General features: G+C 37.8%; 3 protein-coding genes and 1 long non-coding RNA gene across 6 annotated transcripts; 2 read left to right on the top strand and 2 right to left on the bottom strand.

Moving 5' to 3' along the window:
* The first annotated feature begins 54 nt into the window (after positions 1-54).
* Positions 55-11,920, top strand: LOC122575887 (cilia- and flagella-associated protein 61-like). The gene is given in 22 exon segments (XM_043745375.1): positions 55-2,665; positions 2,733-2,867; positions 3,004-3,164; positions 3,230-3,359; positions 3,864-4,282; positions 4,585-4,875; positions 4,962-5,215; positions 5,536-5,789; positions 5,872-6,088; positions 6,819-7,063; positions 7,131-7,423; positions 7,589-7,751; positions 7,818-7,930; positions 7,995-8,265; positions 8,346-8,363; positions 8,419-8,645; positions 8,734-9,026; positions 9,239-9,619; positions 9,690-9,767; positions 9,843-9,959; positions 10,029-10,094; positions 10,383-11,920. Coding segments are annotated over 22 exon segments (4,494 nt in total). The 5' UTR covers positions 55-2,486; the 3' UTR covers positions 10,572-11,920.
* Positions 11,921-12,190: 270 nt separating this feature from the next.
* LOC122575744 lies at positions 12,191-17,403 on the top strand. 2 transcript variants are annotated; one of them, XR_006319521.1, is made up of 5 exons: positions 12,191-12,457; positions 14,430-14,614; positions 15,224-15,316; positions 17,172-17,280; positions 17,362-17,403. XR_006319521.1 is itself a non-coding variant. In XM_043745116.1 (4 exons), exons 1-3 carry the CDS (start codon positions 12,328-12,330, stop codon positions 15,293-15,295), a joined length of 387 nt encoding a protein of 128 aa, XP_043601051.1. In that variant the 5' UTR covers positions 12,191-12,327; the 3' UTR covers positions 15,296-15,316; positions 17,172-17,287. The 2 variants fall into 2 exon arrangements, 1 of the variants encoding a protein (XP_043601051.1); XM_043745116.1 differs by lacking the exon at positions 17,362-17,403 and having other exon boundaries at positions 17,172-17,287.
* On the bottom strand, positions 12,448-14,510 carry LOC122575750. Of its 2 annotated transcripts, XR_006319523.1 has the most exons (5): positions 14,376-14,510; positions 13,273-13,568; positions 12,862-13,098; positions 12,657-12,782; positions 12,448-12,586 (listed from the first exon to the last, which is right to left on the bottom strand). It is a non-coding gene; the product is annotated as an uncharacterized LOC122575750 (long non-coding RNA). The 2 variants fall into 2 exon arrangements; XR_006319522.1 differs by lacking the exon at positions 14,376-14,510 and having other exon boundaries at positions 13,273-14,158.
* LOC122575733 (dihydroorotate dehydrogenase (quinone)) lies at positions 15,793-17,374 on the bottom strand. The gene is made up of 2 exons (XM_043745094.1): positions 17,022-17,374; positions 15,793-16,952 (listed from the first exon to the last, which is right to left on the bottom strand). The coding sequence occupies exons 1-2, from the start codon at positions 17,371-17,373 to the stop codon at positions 16,129-16,131; spliced, it is 1,176 nt and encodes a 391-aa protein (XP_043601029.1). The 5' UTR covers position 17,374; the 3' UTR covers positions 15,793-16,128.
* Positions 17,404-17,440: the final 37 nt, after the last annotated feature.

Raw genomic sequence — 17,440 nt, 5'->3', positions numbered from 1 at the left:
TGGCACGTTCTGAAGTGATACAACGAACCAACAGTAGACGAGCAACAGGTAAGTTAGAATAATTTCTCTTTGAGCTTACAAATTCATACCGGTGCTTGTATATAATTGACGAAGCTTTATGTCGAAACCATGTAGCGTGTTTTACATTATTCGTTTCTTTAGCGTTGGTGATATCTTTTTTTCAACGTGTTGTGGCAAGAAATATTGTGCTACTAATCGTCACTAAACCATCCGTTATTCGAAAATTTATTTAAGGAATTTTTAGTAAGATATGTTGAAGGATTTTAACTAATATATAATCGTATAGCAGTGTTTAAATAACTGTTTATCTGCTGTCCTATTTTGTTTTCACATCTAATATTAGCCAAAATTCTTTTAGATATCGTTTCTAGCATGTACAGTGAAAAATTTATTTCACATCGCCGTAGAACTTGTTACAAAGAGAATCAGAGTGCAGCGTAGTTTTCAACGTACTCCGCAAATGAAATTCGCATCGACCCAATACCTTCTAGTATACTCTATCGAACACGTTAATTAACTTATGATACCTGAGTATAGATAAGCCGACTAATGACGCAACATGTGCTGCGTTTATGCAAGGTATCGTTAGAGAACGACTAATCACGTCATTCCCAAAATCTTCCGAATGAAATTTCGCGGGATATTCTAACGACAATGACACGAAACATCCTCGTACCTGTCACGCCAGCGAAACAACTTCGATCCCATTTTTATCGCAGCAGAAACGCAACATTTGCTTCGCTTCGAGAGTTTGCTGGCTAACCGCGAAGAATTGTGGGAACATTGGCGAAGTAAAAGTAAAGCAGCTACGAGTCGCGTTTCGCAAGTCGGAAATTCGTACGGTGGTTGGTCTGACGTAACCCGTTACGAATCGTTGCGCGTTCAATGGTCCATATTGCGCGTTACTTCTCAAACAGAATAAACATCGTTTCCGATGATTTAGCTATGCGTCGAAATATCTTTCTAAGAGTTTCTTCGTCATATATCAGAGGAAGTGGAGACTGATAGGAAAGTGAAAGACATGGTATCAGCGTGGTTGAACAAGAAGTCACGATCCTTGGCTAGTGCTTCCGTGTTTCTTGCAGTTATTAATAAAAGCTCGTTCTCTGTACACGACGGGGCGACTGCGAGCCGCCCCTTCTTCGGCAACGGGACGATCTCACGGCCTGTAATCAGTCGGCGGATCTCCCAAGAGCTAATTAGAAACTTACGGAGAAGAGGTTTCTGTCAGCAACGTTCCTCAAGCCAGAGGAAGAAGCCTTTTCCTCTGGTAACGATAACAGATCGTTATGCGCACATACGCTCGTGCTTTTCGTCTACAATTTCATCCGTTCGAGTTAGGTGCAATTACTCTTAACTGCTTTGAACGAACGTTCTCGCAGTCAGTAAAGGTAGAACAGTCGAACATAGGATATATTTGATGAATTCTCGTAATTCGAATACATAGTATCTCTGAACGAATTATAGACATCGGAACCGAAAGTAGGTTCTTTAAAAGAGGAACAGCTTTACTGCCAAAACATGGGAGCCAGGTGCGCGTTTTCGCGCTGCGTATCGTGACACGAAGTTGCATGACGCCACGTCGTTAGCCAGGTATTCGTAAATGCAGCAAGTCCTTGGTAAAGTCTTGAATCGATTGCTTTCCATCGAAGCGATAAGAAAAGAAAAAGAAAATAGCCGGTAGCAAAATAAATCGATTCGATGCGATTACTTTGAAGCCTAAAAAGCGGGAGACGCAAGGGAAGACTTTGATATGGCGGAACGGCGGCGAAGGCCAACGAAAAAAAGTGCACCGATGCAACATACCGTAACGATCGTGTCTGTTATTGTCGATTGCATCGTGGAGCGCGCACGTGCCAGCACCAAGTGCAACGTAAATAGCTTCCGCGATGTGTCTTGCGGCAAACCGCAAGATGGAAGAAATTCTATCGTTGAAATTGTCAACTAACAGCGCGCAAATCTTTCGATACTTTTTCCTAAGTTTCTTCGATACTTTTGGAGGTGCAGTCTGCAACGCTTCCGCTTTGTTATTTCCGCTTTGAAACAAATTGACGCTGTTGTGGACGGAGCTTAATACTCGAGAAGAAAGCGGAGTAAGAAGGGAACAGCGAAGAGAACGCGAAGCAATTACTTTGCCCCACCGTTTAAATCGTTCGACGAGTTTCGTTATTACCTTTTTTGCGAGCATTAAAGTCGGTCGCCTCGATGGGCGCATATAGAGAGAGAGTTTCACTTTTCCCACGACTATCTGTCATCCAATGATTTCAATCGATCGGCTTTTTTCTCGGTTATTGGCAGTTGCACCAGCGGTGATTAGTACATACTCATATAAGTGCAAGTGATCGTTTCAACCCTGAAATCAGTCACGCAACATTTACTATAGTATTCTGTAGTTCGATCGGGAATCGAATGTCCAGCGATAAATTTCGGTTCGCTGAGACTAGCACGGTTATGAGAGAAGAAAAATGTTGAGTATATGGCTGGGCGATCCAGAGGTATATTTCCACGGAAGGAAAAGTCTGTATGCAGCGACAAAGATTTTCGGTGTCAGACTAATGGAGCACGCCGATCTGCCTAATCTCCAGCAACTCATACGTCCGGAGACGTATGAAATTTTTGGAGACGTGGACCTCGAACGCATCTTGTATTCCATTAACTAGACAATCGTCTGACAATTTTCCAGCATGATAACAGGAAACGTTCGTTTGCAGCGAGACGAGTTGTCTATCGATGGTGCAGTGTAACGAAAAGTGTGAAATCGTTTCAGGCATATGCCTTTGCAATTATCCGAACGTGCCGTCGGTGACTCCAGATGATTGGCTGACTTGGTTGTACAGATTGTACAAGTAATGCAAACTATTTCTGTCGAACACAAATTTCATTAGCTCTAATTAAGTGCAGCACTGATTATTGTTCGTTTAACGCGAATATTAAAAAGAGAAAGGTGAAATGCTCCTCTTATCTACGATTCGTTTGATAAAGGATCGAAGATGTGACAGAAGGAAACGCGATGTTTGTACATATCCTCGTCTGGGACAAACGATATACTGGCAACTTCTTCGCAGACCTACTGACAGGACTCTTCGATATCACGTCGTATTTGCAGCACGTGATTCTCGTGATTCCTCCTCAGATTATTATACGTGAGCCCAAAGATGGATCTTTCGGTAGACGCGGCTCAAAACCACCGGTGGTTTTAATTTTCCAGCTGCCGCGGACGTGTTCGAACAGCAGATGATCAGGATCCCGCAATACTGTGCCGACAAGCCGTCCGTGCAGTCAATCTACATAACCGAACGTCATCTAAAAAATCCCAGGCTCAAGATTCGACGTGCTGTGTGAGTTGCGTTTCACTTTCTGAATCGTTTCTTCTATTTATACATGGTGATTCCGATATTGTACTATAGTTAGGAAGGAGCCGATCCCACGTACAGAAGTAGGTTGAAAATACACGGTCTTAAATTCATGTTACAATTGGAGCTCGAATAATACAATTAAAATGAAAAATATAAATGAATTCGCGTAATCTGATATTCAGAACAAAAACATTGTTTCAAGTAAACGCGCTCCATCAGCGAAACGTTGACAAATTTTCAGATTGGAGCACCACGTGAACAAATTTTGTTTTATATTTTTGATTTACTTTCGCGTAACAAATCACTTCCTTCCTGAATGTATCACAAGTTTAGGATCATCCTGTATATTGATCAGTTTATTTACATAGAATTTTCGTGACGGCATGTAGACAAACAATTAGAAACGAACGAGTTCAAGGAGCACTGTAACCTCTGACTCATCGTAATAACGCACTAAACAGAAACATTTTGTTTTCCACGTAATAGAGAAGAGGATAACGACGACATAGTAGCGATCATCGACGCGGAGTCGAGCCTCGTAAAAGAATTTTATGGAGAATTTTACGTCAGCGAGATGATTCGCAATCCTGACAACTGTCGACGATTGATCGTTTCCGAGGATGACGATGGTTTTGCTACTGGCGTAATGTTTCTCAATAGCAACGTAGATGTAGATACGCTCAATCAGAATTTCGAACTGCGACCGTACAACGGTCTTAGAAAGATCCATGAAAATGACAAATTTCTCCGACAAAGCATGCAGCCTGCCAGCAAAACGTTCTTCTCTATATTTTGGAGAAAGTCTCTTGAGGAATCAACGGAAGAGTTAGTATTTCTTATTGTACTTCGTTTTGGGACACATCGAATTTGTGACTTATTCTTTCTGACGACTAATTCTGGAGAATAATCATTTTTCAGAAGTTCTTCTCACTGATATTGCTTCGTCTGAATTAGAAAATATATTATTGCCACTTAATTAAAATTTACAATTTAATTGCGTACCAAGGCAGTAAATACTGCTTTTAATTCTAACGATCAATTTATTCATTTCTACTTTAGTTCGATATAATTAATTTCACTTGGCTTGTGTATGCTTGTAAACGTAATAGCGTATACATATAGCAACTGTTATTTTGAAATTTAGAAACGCAATGGAAAAGAAATACAACTTTCCAATATCTCCAAATGAGAACTTGAAATGTATTTATCTTGAGTAGATTTATCTGTCAGATGCATTTATGTCAGACATATTCACACCGCATTAGATCCTCCGAGAAACTTTCACCGGAAGAGAGCATGGAAAGCTTCGAGGACACGGACTCTAGAGTTTCTGTAGCTTCCGAATCGACGAAACTGTTACCACCTACGAGAAAACTGATCGATCCATCGATAATGACCTCCGCCAGTGATCTGCAATCTATAGCCGATTACTTCGACATGTACTATCGATCAAAATTGATGACCAACGCGTTCACAGACTCATTATTTACCATACCACGTGAGTTCCCAACGAATTTCGACTTACTGTTCGATTTTTATTTAAGAGGAACGAAACCAATTGCGACATTTTTTTTTGCAACAAAGGAAGATCTATCGTTACCTTCGGTGAATCTTTCGGAGACCCAGTATTCGACAAGATCGATGTCCCTTTGCAGCCTGTTTATCACGGCGATGTTAACGCATTCGTTTTGGAAATTTTCGCGATGAAAGATCAAATAAAACGTCGCTGGAGTAGGAACTTTATGGAGGCCGCGTTCGAGCGTTTTCCCGACTTGGATTATTGCGCGATCCTTCTGCCTTTCTCTCATCCTTATTTTCCTCTCCTCCAACATTTCGTGGTATATTACACTTCTTATTGACACATTCGAGACTAACATATTTCAAGAAATTATTCTTGAAGCTATCCTAACGTTATCCGGACAAAAGAAATATAAAAAAGTCATGGGATTTATATTTAATAGGAGCAATGAATAAATGTAACAGAACATATAGAATAACTATATTAGTGTCACTAATAATATAAAAGCCAAATAATAGTTATCGTATGATGAACTCTTTTTAGTACAAAAAGATTTTATCTCGCGATTCAACGCCAATTCTCGAATGAATTAACTTAACGAAAATTAGCAACATCTTGACGCTTTCTTAAACGATCCAGCGTGTACCACTGAAGTGCAACAAGGATTATCCGATGACACTATACGTAATGCATCGTACTGCTCTTCTGGGTCACATAAAGCTTCGAGAAGCTAAGCTTTCTGATAGAGACGACATACAAGAACTTTTGCAGAATATTCCAAAAGCGGAGCAAGTTTTAATAGACTTTGACATCGCGATGGACGAAAGACCATCAGAGATGCAGTGTTATGTCTGTCAATGGAAGGACAGGATAATCGGTGTAGCAATTCTTTGGTGAGTTTAGAAGGATGTTGACTGCTTTTTAGAAAATTGTTTACATCTCGATGAATATTAACGACGATATAAATTTCATTAGCGTCGAGAAAGAAGTCACGTATATTAGACGACGTTATCACGTAGAAGATTACATCGCGGAGAAAAATATACCTGGCGATGCTTATGGACGTATTCTACATTTCATACTGATGCCAGTTTTCTCCATTCATCTGCCCTTCTTCTTCTGCGAGATCGCTCGTTTTAGTGGCATGATCGTTCTTTATTATCGACTTACAGGAACAGCGTTGAGTGCATTGGTAAAATTCGACGATAAAATTACATTCCCCTCGAAAGTCTTAGGACACATCCTAAGTTTAATAAAACTTTGGTCGAACTTTTATTATAGCTCATGAATTTTAAATTGCATGTATTCCTTAATATTAATTTCATATTTTAACAGCATCGACAGAGTGTCAAGTTAAATAAATTATTACAACGTTATTCAGCCATGATCTCGTCCAATTTTAGAGCAAATATAGTAACTTTTCTAAGACCTTCGGGCGGGCAACAAATACAGAGTCAGAAAGAGGATACGCGTTTAGTTTCGTGGCTTGTTGATATTATTTGACTTACCAGGAATAGAATAGTATCATTTGCTTTTCTAAGTATTGCAAATATACGAAGGTATTTGCCACATTTATTTTATTGGTTGAAACTGCTCTCGGTGTCGATCCTTACGTAACTGACATCAGCCTGAAAAATTCATCATTGTATTATGGAACATGGTTATAAAAATAGTATAAAATTCTTGCTGAATTATATTTCTTTGCAATTTCTGGCCTTCTAGACTAGACCTTGTCCTTTAAATACTTAAAGAGGCCACAGATTGATACACAATCTGGAGATCTTGCAGGCCATTCTATTTCACCTTCTTCCAATTCACATGTACCCTGTAAATCAAAAAGTGTCAGCACACCATCAGATAAAACGTGTAACCACCTTTCTGACTTACCCTGTACTTCATCCTGAGACATACTGCTATTTTAGACTCGCACGCATCCTCTGACAATATGCTTGAACACTATGGTTCCCGTGAGGCCTCGTCGAAGAATCGAATACAAGTATCGTGGTTTCGAGGAAACTGACGAGCCTACGAAACGAACCGAAAGTTTTTCGCTTTTCATGACGTCACCAAGGATCGCATTGATACCAAAACCGATCATCGATTCGAGGGTGGTTGTGGTGGGCGCCTCGGATTGTGCCGTTGCATTCTTAGAACATCTTATTTTTGGGTAAAACTGAATTAAAAACTGAAGGATATCTAAAGGTGAACGATAAATTCTGTTTTCTTAAATTTAGACAAAGCTTCATACGATTCGCGAATATCACTCTGATATCACCACACGGCTTACCTTTCGAGGACGAAGACGAAATGTGCGCGCGTTTGCTACCCTTCAAGGGCCGATATTGTCCGAGGTATCGTCGGCTGATTGGGGCACGTTATCGAATTAGTATTGTATATGGAACAGTGACGTCGATTCAAAGGTATGGAAAAACACAGAGAGGAAATAAAAACATCGTAGAGATGCGTTTATGGGGAATTGGAAGGTGCAAATATGCACAGAATGCACGTATTGTAATAGGCAAACATATATAAAATGTCGAGTATAACACTCGTTATAGTATCTAATAAGTAAAAAAAGGTTTTCTACCTGGATTCCATTTTTCTAATTATCTTCATGAAAATATGAACTTTGATAAACATTCACGATCTACATTACAGTGTTAATGAAATTTCTTCAAATGTTTTCTATAATGACACAAATATTCTCGTGGCCGATTGCATGCACCTAATAGGAAAGAGAAATACGTAACTGTGATGCATCAAGGAAACATTACGTACGATTATCTCGTCTTAACCTGCGGAATGCAGTACCAGCGTCCTCAATTTCAGGATGAATTGGACGAACAGAAAAAAGGGTAAATCGAGAAGATGAAGCTCTAGAAATTAGAACGAATATCAATAATTATTTTTCCATCGCTCAGAGAATTTTTGCAGCACGAAACACCTTGGAACTGTTTGACGCTCAATGACGATACAGAAGCAGCTATCTGTTTAGAGAAGATCGAAGAGTTGACGAATAAATTGAAACGCGAAAGTTAGTGGTCCGATCAGATTTTACGAAAGAAGAACTCAAACATTAATACACGACATTTTTCTAGGGAAGATTATTTTTTATGGACACAACATCGATTGTTATTGCGCCCTTCAAGGATTGCTCGAATTTGGAGTTAAGGGTTCTTGGATCACACTGATTCAACCGCCATTGCAAAAGTGCACATCCTACGAAAATATCTTCTTCAACGATTGCGAAGTACAAAAAGCACGCGAATTAGATTTGTTTTCCTTTAGTCGTTCGAACGACACTCTTCGACTGCACTGTACAACACTGAGCAACTATTCTGTTACTGATATACAATATTTATACGTTTACTGATACCAACAGCCTTATTCGTTCCAGTACGAAAAGAATGTTCATTTTTAATTAAAATTAGAATATCTTTTAAACTAAGCATTCTTAGAATCTCGATGTACCTTAGTTCTTTTATATAGAAATTTGAGAAACATATTGCTTAATATATAAAGAAATATGTGGCTATCGAAGGTGTACGCAGAAGTGATGAAGTCGATTTCGAAGAATAATATCGAGGTGCTCGTGGGTTGGGAATTGATCGATTGGCACGTAAAAAGCTTGCCACGAGGAAGTATGATAGAAGCGATCGTTATCCGCCTGAAAGGTAAAACCAGAACGTTGGACTGCGACGCCTTTCTAAATTTTCGCGAGAAGACCATCAACATGAGGATATTTTTGGGTGATTGCCAAATTTCGACATCAACGAAGTTCATAATTCTGTACACGACCGCTGACTGTGATTCATCAATGCGTTCGATCCTTTTCAGCGATCTGTAGGTCTGGACTTATGTTCGACGGCCAGCTGGTCATAGACACGGAATTAAGGACAAACGATCCATCGATCTTTGCTGCTGGTAGCATAACTAAGTATTGTAGGAGATTCTACCTCGAAGCCTGGCAACATATATACTTTAATAGTATAGAGATCGGCGAGAAAGTTAGTAAACCAAAACGTCCTTGCACGATTCATAAATATTGCGGTTTATTGGCTATAAACTTCTCTTTTATGATCTTACGAGTTTTAATGAAACTTAATATTTCAAAACAGACAAATATGCAGGTAACTGTAACTTTTTCTTCGTAATTTCTTAATAACCAAATTGATGGATAGAAACGTTAAAATACTTCCGGGTGTAAAGTTTTAACACTGATAACTTGTAACTTGTGATTTGCACAATTTTCCTAATAATATTAATTCAATTCCGCAAGATGATCGAGATTTTCAAATCTGCGAGTTTTTTTAGTTTCACGAAGTTCATTAATATCTGATAGCTGGCGAAGATTCTTCGATCGGTGATCGAAAATGAACATCGAGGCAGCGAGACATCGGTCGCACAGTTGAAAAGCAAGGAAGATCAGCCGATAGTCGCGTTTCGATCACCGAAAATCGTGGCCTGTATTTTACCCGGTGGTTATCGCTACCTTCACGTCGGCAAGTCTGGAAAATCCATGTTACGCAAACCTGCGATTCATTACGACATTTACGTGAGTTTTCATTGTGGTTTCGCTACGTTTCGCGAGGAAATTCGTTTAAGCGATCGTATTTAGGGTCAAGTGCTGATAACAGGCTCGTGTACATCGGAAATTGGCTACTTCCGCATACAACTGAATCAGTTTGACATGATAGAAACAGTAACGTGTTTCAACAAAAAGGTAGAGAGACATATCACTTTACTTTTTTAATGATTTCGGAGTGTGCGTAATAATAGCGCCAATATTTTAGGATTTTGAAGTGCGTCATATGGTCGCGTTATACGGAAAACACGAGAGCTTACTGAACGAGCTTAAAGCACGTTTCGAAGTAAATCATTTTTCGCTTCTCTATGACGTAGAATGAAAGATCTAGAAAATAATTATACCTGTCACCGTGATATAGAAGTCGTTGATCTCGGACTTTTACGCGTACTTCCGGGAACCATGGGCCATGGCGATCTTCTACGATAGATTCGAGTGTCTTCGAGTGGAGAACCGTGCTACACTCTTGTCGAAAACGGTAAGAGAAACGAACATTGAAAATAATCCATTCGAGAAACGAACGACGAATGAATTTTTCTCGCGATAGGCAATTCCTGGACAATCATTAGTTGATGATTGCGTGCGTGCACTAGTACGATCCAACTGGAATGCGGTGAGTCAAGAATTTATAAGCAGCCTGCGGATTTTTATGCAAATCAGTATTTTTGTATAATTTGTATATCGACGTAGAAGGTCACGTCTTTGCTTATCTTTCGTATTATATAAGTTCCGGCAAATTGAAAGTTAAAGTGAAAGTATCATTTAGACTAATCATTCTTTTTCACCACGCCCTTCTAATACTTTTTCTCGCATAATGACAGAAGGATACGCGGTCTATTTATGAGATAAAAAGTTTGATTTTTCGCTTCGGATCGTGTCAAATGTCGCGTAATCTTCTCAGATACAAGACGACGATCGTCAGACCATCCAATCGAGATTCGCTGGCTCGGTGTACCAGCAGGAAATAGAGGAAAATTTGCTAGATCTGCTACAGTTCTCCGAAGAAGACTTGCCTGTTTACTGCACTCCTGGAAAATTCCGTGAATTATACGCGGACATTGAAAACAGTCCACTGTACACTGATTTGTAACTAAAGAGACTCGTAAAGATATTTAAACAGATATAGAAATCTTCTATAAATATATTATCTGCATTGCACAAAACATTCGAACATTTTATTAATACTATGTAATCACACGACTGTCGTGATCGTATTGGTAAAGTTTGAAATAAGATGGACGACTATAAGTGGGTTCGATTCGTTGATTAAAATTTCGTTCGACAGAAAAGAATTCATTATAAACAAAGTTTTACCACGTTTATAAAAATATTCTACGGCAACGTTCAGATACTTTCTTGTATCACCGTAAATGGATGATCCTGTTACAGCTAATTTCCATTTCACGCTTTCTCGAACGAACAGGCACAAGATAAACGATGACAAAATGACTCGCAGTCTTTTTCTTCGACACGTAAAACGCGTTTTCGAATCACGCGCGACGCCCGCCAAAACCACAAACACGTTACAGATCGATGAACAGACGCTTCTGATTTTAAGATCGCCTTTTCAATCGGAAACTGTCCTCGATTGCTTCGTCCGTGCCTGTTTACTTGGCATGCTATCCAATCTGTGGGTCAAGTTTAACATTCCAAAGAGCTGCTCCATAAACATACAGCTCAAGGCATTTACTCGCCACCTACGCACCATGAAACGACAAATACGCGTTACAGAAATGTCACGGCACGCCTTTTAAACGCGAAATTGTCTCTCTGGTTGCTTATCAGCTTGTGCAGATCGCGGATCCTCGACTTATTCTCTTTGGAGAACAGAATCGCCTAATCTAAAAGAGAAAGTACGTTTGAGGCCTGACTTTAGCAGCGTTCGACCTGTAACACTTACACGTGACAAACAATAGTGAGACATTCTGTGTATCTAAGTACACTGTTCGAAATAATTAGTGAGTTGCTAGTATGAACAGAATTACGCAGGAATCCAATACCGTCATCCTTAATTAAAATGTTCTGCCAAGAATTTCTTCGTTTTTCAAGATAGATAGGTACGTTGAAATATTTGGAATCCGTCAAATAAAATTGTATTATGTAGAGTATTACGAAATAATGATTCGGCATTTTAAAACGAACGAGCACGAAACTTCACTAAATAAGTTACAAACAAATGATTTAGAAAATAATTACCTCTTTATTCTCCAAATTTTTTGCATTGCTAATATAAGAATGAAATGTTATCTTTTGTACAGTAAATGTTGTAAAAGAAGTTGATAAATTAGCAGTATATTTACTGCCTTTATACCGAAGCTACAAAAGCTTTTGTCTATTTACGAGGAATTTCTTTCCTTGGCGGGTTTATGTTCTTCATGGTTGGAAAGTAGAAACCTGAAACAGTCATTAGGAAAATGTACACATTCAAGCAACGTATATAAAAATCAAAGTGTGACATGGAAAATGATTCTCTACCTATTTTGAGCTGTTGTGCTACCGTGGCAAAGTGACGATTTAAATATAGAATAACGAGATGTTTTATCAATTACATGGCACGGACAAGCGGCCAAATGCTTTACAGCTTAATGGACCAATGATTCAGAACCAGAACCGGAAGCAGAATCGTATAATTAAATATTTTGGCAAGGAACTTTGTCGAGGCTTCCGTTAAGTTCGTACATCCTATCAAGGCTATTCCTTTCCTACGTGTACGCATTGATTAACATTTTTATATTGCTACGCGAGCAAAATCAGTTGCGACAAAAGGAGGTAGAAATCAGTCGCGCGTGAACCGTGCGTAGGAACGTTTGATCTTCTATCGGTTAGGACGACATCCATTCGCGGAAATGAGCGTACCTAAGTCGCTTCAGTCTTACTTTTACGAAAGGAAGTGCTATTTGTGCGAGAAACACACGGTTTATCCGGACCACGACGATGCTAAGAAATCGACTCACAGAGTGAGATTCAGCGAGCCCAGTAAGTGGTCAAACATTTTGGTCCAATGTAAACGACCTCTTCTTTTTTCATTTTATCTTATTTATTTATAATCGCAGCCGCTTCTGAGAGTTACTAGTAGATTGCGGATTTTTATGCATTTATAGGAAACTGGAAAGTGAAAAATTACAAAGAATGCACGTTGTAATTTCCGTAATACTTGATAGGTAAGAATACTTACCTGGTAGTACCGAGGCTCTAACTTTTTTAATTATATTCCCAAAATAGATGAATTACATACTTATCAGCGACTGTCACAGTATACAGTTGCATTACATAGGCTTGTCAAATGCTATATTAGAGTAGCCTGCAATTGGATAATCATAGATACGTATAATATTTATATTGTTATAATGGGCATATTATGTGTAACAGATGTCAATTACCGCGTAGACTGTTGCCTCGCTTCGTCTGGATTGGTTGAAGAAAATTTATCATTTAGGAACTTTAAGAGATGTTTCCTTTATTACTTTCTTCTTATTTATCGTCGACATAAAGTTGCTTGGGACTTTCGACAATCAATTAATATCGATTAGTTTCACAGCGATTTTTGTGTTGTCAAATATCACATTTCTTCGAAGCTTCTTTTGTACTTAGTTGTACGCGGGTAAAGTTTGTCCGACCTATTAAACAGCAGATGATTAAAATTGCGGTTGAATAATGTTTGTATATATTACATATAGATATATTTATTTCTTTACGACGAGCGTTATTTTGTTCGCTACATTTGCGTTACCCTCTATTCGCTAATACTACGATACGCGCGTGAAAAAATCGCTCGTTTGCATAAAACTTACCATCAAAGAAGTCGCAAAGTCTTCCAGAAGGAATATTACAAGGAAAGATACAACAAAAATCGATTAAAACGTCGTCAGAGAAGAAACAGTAGTTATTCTCGTTCCTATGTAATCTGGTTTTGAAATGTATCCAAAAGCACGGAGTCCCTGACGTTGGGTCAATGTCGCGCTATTCTCGTTGCTCGTTTTACTCCCCAGCACGTGGACTTCGCAGCTGTTAAATCTCGTGGTAACAAGATTTCTCTGAATTTAGCCAGAGACTATGTTGTTACGTCGATCTTTTTAAGCTTTTTAACCTGTTAACCAAAAAAGAATTAACTCGTCACACCAGTTGGTCAAGTTCTTGGACATAATACATATGTATGTAGTTCTTTTATTTGTGGATTTTCCATCTTCTTAAGCGTCGTTACATTTTACTTAAACCGTAAATCGTGCTATTCTTTAAGCAGAAGTGCTTAAATTTCTGACGAATCGATTTCAAATCTTGGAGATATAAAAATGAATTATCAAATTTCGTAGACGTAATAATCAGAAATAATATAGGATATGCCAGGAATTGGTCATTTTCACCACTCTGGTTCTAGCGTTTATTATAGTAGTTTCTGCTTAAAGGTCGGCTTGTTGAAACAGGCTAATATGGAATTAATGCGCGTTAAGCGATTCGCGTGTTCTTGCACCATAATAGCGTGACAGATACAAAACAACAGACGCATGTTTATGTAATACCAGTGTTATTATACGACTATTACGATTACCACGCCTTCGTAATATAACTTGCGAATTAACGATAATGCGAGACGCAGTTATGTAACGAAAATCGACTTATCCAGGTCGGTTCTCTTTTAAACTACGGCACAAATTTATATATCATAATTATTAATTGAAAGGTCAGTTAACGAAAGAACTGAGAATATTTATACAGATTCATTAAAACACGGATGAAATTATTTTATTTGATTAATAGTTTAAGGCGTATCAACGCGTGTGTTCTCCTCACCATAAAAGGGAATATTCGAGACCTACAATATATTCACGATGCGTCGCGCTGATTCACGCGTCTTTTGTCGCGATAATTGTCACAATTTTTCTCCTAACAGCCTTACCTCGACAGCCTTGCGTTTAAACGCTTGCGAATGGACGACTTTTTTTCTTTACAGGCAAGATGTTAAGATCAGCTTCGCCACAATATCCCAGCAGAGCATCCGATGCTCGAGTGATCCGTCTGACAGCGGATCAAGAAGCTGTCCTCCAAGAACAGTTCAATAGATGGCCCAGGGCACCTCATGCGGCGGATATCGTCCTTTTGGCAGCCGAAACTGGACTCTCGGAATCCGACGTTGAGGTTCTTACAGTTCTTCGTTCCTTCTAAAAAAGAAATACAATAGATATTCAGAGGAAAACTTGATAAATCTTACAGATGCAAAAATGTGCAAAATGCATGCAATATGCAAAAATATAGGATATACCTATAGGAGGAAGGTTACTATAATCTTTAATAAATAGAAAGAATTTCTATTTAATTTCCATTTCTTTAATTGTGTCCATACATGCATATATTTATATAAAAATCCGTGATCTCCTAGTAATAGGTTTAATAATCTTTGATGTTGAAGCAACATTAAAATCAAACAGAAAAAGAAAAGAAAAGAAAAAATACAGTAGAACTCCGTATACGAGTATTCTGATACATATTGAAACTTTCTATTATTCAAACTTACTATGTAGAATATTTGTTACTAACAGGGCTTTCTCTACGATAATTCTTAAATATTGAAGCAGATAAACAATTTTCTTTGACTCCAATTAATTAATAAATGAAATTCAATATAAAAAAAGTTCTATCATTTGGACATCTTTCTCTCTATTAATTCAGATATAAGAAGCTCTATTGTGTTTCGATAATGTTGTTAAATAAGAGAAAACATGGCTAAAGATTTAATATTTCTTCTAGGCTTGGTATGCTATCCGATTAGCCCAGTGGAGGAAAGAGCAGGGCCTGGGAGGAAATCTTGGTCTACATTAACGTTTAATATCGAGACATCTCGTATGTTATCTTAACTGTGTACCTGAAAATGTAATGCGTATAAGGATTGCCGATCAACCTGACAACGATCTATTCTTTATCGATCTTCCGTTGCTTCTAGCTTAGTGGTTATGCTCTCGTAGATTTTATTAATTTAGAGCTACACGACTTATGTTTAGATTAATTGTGATCGTGTAGCAAAGCTAGAGCGAATCGTTAGAAACAATGGTACTAAACATTGATTTTAAGGAGTAACTGTGAGTAAAAAGATGTATATTAGAACAATATTCGTAGTTACTATAATAATTTAATCATTTTATCATTATTTATTCCGATTTTAAAGTACACGAATATTAAAATGTTCGAATGAAAAACTATTTCCAAGTAGCTCGACATTTTTTAATCATAAATATGTCACGCAAAGAAGACATTACCAGTGAGTATTAATCATAGCATACGTAAGACCTGAACACAGGTCGCAAAACAAGATATATTAGTTGTAACGTATCAGGTACAACAGACGTATTTTAATGCTTTTAAATAGATGTACTAAATAATTGTACAAAAAAAAAAAAATGAATTAAAATGAAAATGTTTGTATAACTCGGTTACTTAAATAAATGTTACATAAAGAATCGATAAGAAAAGATTGCATGCCGTGTATCATAGACGTTGTTTTATTGTCAATATCATGTATCAGGATATACATGATTTTTAAAATAGGAACTGTAACAATTAAACATTAAAAAAATAATATTGTTTGCATAAAATATACATATTTTTAATATACTAATCTAACATTACAAAACTAACAAGTTACAAAGTTAAATTATTCATCTAACATTCGCATCTTTTCCAATTGCATCTTTAATAGACTGTAGGCCGTCTTTTTTGAGAATATCATCCAATTCTCGTTTAATTTTTCCAATAACTGGTGGCCCTCGGTACGTGAACGACGTATAGACTTGTACCAAAGAAGCGCCAGCTTTGATTTTCTTATAAGCATCCTCTCCAGTAAATATTCCACCAACTCCAATAATAGGAATGGTACCTTTCGTTCGTTTGTACATATCCGAGATCATTGCTGTGGACATGTCAGCCAAAGGAGCTCCACTAAGCCCTCCAGTTTCCTCTTTAAGAGGACTCACTAAATTATTTCGTGTAACTGTAGTATTACACAATATCAGGCCATCCACACTCGATGTTTGTTGAAGTATTACATCCGCGATATCCTGTTTCTCAGAATCAGATAAATCTGGAGCCAGCTTCAACAGCAATGGTTGTTTGCATTGTATGGATTGTCTGACATTGTTTATTTTTATTAACAAGTCTTCCAACTCCTTTTTATTCTGCAACGTTCTTAATCCAGGAGTATTAGGACTAGATATGTTAATTACAAAGTAATCTGCCACATCTGCGAATTTCTTTATTCCATCTATATAATCTTGTGCAGCGTTGTCCGATGTTTTATTTTTACCTAAATTAACTCCAACAATACCATCAAAGTTCTGATTCTTCTTTAGTTTTTGCAAGCGTTCCCAAACCACTTCATGACCTTCGCTATTGAAACCATATCGGTTAACAACTGCATTGTCTTCTGACAACCTGAATACTCTTGGTCTTAAGTTGCCAGCCTGAGGTTTCGGTGTAACTGATCCTTTTAATGAAAATTTCAGTATAATATAGATAAATTATGATTCGTTAATGACATACGAATAGTATTTACCTATTTCTACAAAGCTAAATCCTATTTTGTGCAAACCCTCTATTGCTTCTCCTTGTTTGTCAAAACCAGCTGCCATTCCTAAGGGATTCTTAAATTTCATACCCCAAACATCAACAGTTAAGGAAGCTGGATCATTTGTATCTTTTGCAGATAAAAGACCCCACTTCAAGATCTTCACTGCTGTATTGTGTGCAACTTCAGGATTCACAAACCTTGCAAGCGGCATGATAAATCTATTATAAAACTTCTCATCGCCCTGGTAAATGCAAAAACCACCATAAAACATAGTGGCAGTGGCAGTCACTTGTAAAAGTGATTTTAATTTTTGTTTGTTATTCAGGCGGTGCGACATTTTAAAATAGAAGTAATTCTTTTACATAAATACACCTTCCTGATGTATAAAAACATTTAACCCTACT

The sequence above is a fragment of the Bombus pyrosoma genome, linkage group LG15 (assembly GCF_014825855.1).
Source record: "Bombus pyrosoma isolate SC7728 linkage group LG15, ASM1482585v1, whole genome shotgun sequence".
Taxonomy (NCBI): Eukaryota; Metazoa; Arthropoda; class Insecta; order Hymenoptera; family Apidae; genus Bombus; species Bombus pyrosoma.
The sequence above is the reverse complement of the archived record's forward strand: the minus strand, read 5'-3'. Positions and strand labels throughout refer to the sequence as shown.

Excerpts from the sequence above, each read along its gene's own strand:
- LOC122575733 (XM_043745094.1), bottom strand. The coding sequence starts at position 17,373 with ATGTCGCACCGCCTGAATAACAAACAAAAATTAAAATCACTTTTACAA. Across the intron at positions 16,953-17,021 it reads ATTTAGCTTTGTAGAAATAG|GATCAGTTACACCGAAACCT; the intron begins GTAAATACTATT and ends TTTCATTAAAAG.
- LOC122575744 (XM_043745116.1), top strand. The coding sequence starts at position 12,328 with ATGAGCGTACCTAAGTCGCTTCAGTCTTACTTTTACGAAAGGAAGTGC. Across the intron at positions 12,458-14,429 it reads AGTGAGATTCAGCGAGCCCA|GCAAGATGTTAAGATCAGCT; the intron begins GTAAGTGGTCAA and ends TTTTCTTTACAG. Across the intron at positions 14,615-15,223 it reads TCTCGGAATCCGACGTTGAG|GCTTGGTATGCTATCCGATT; the intron begins GTTCTTACAGTT and ends TATTTCTTCTAG.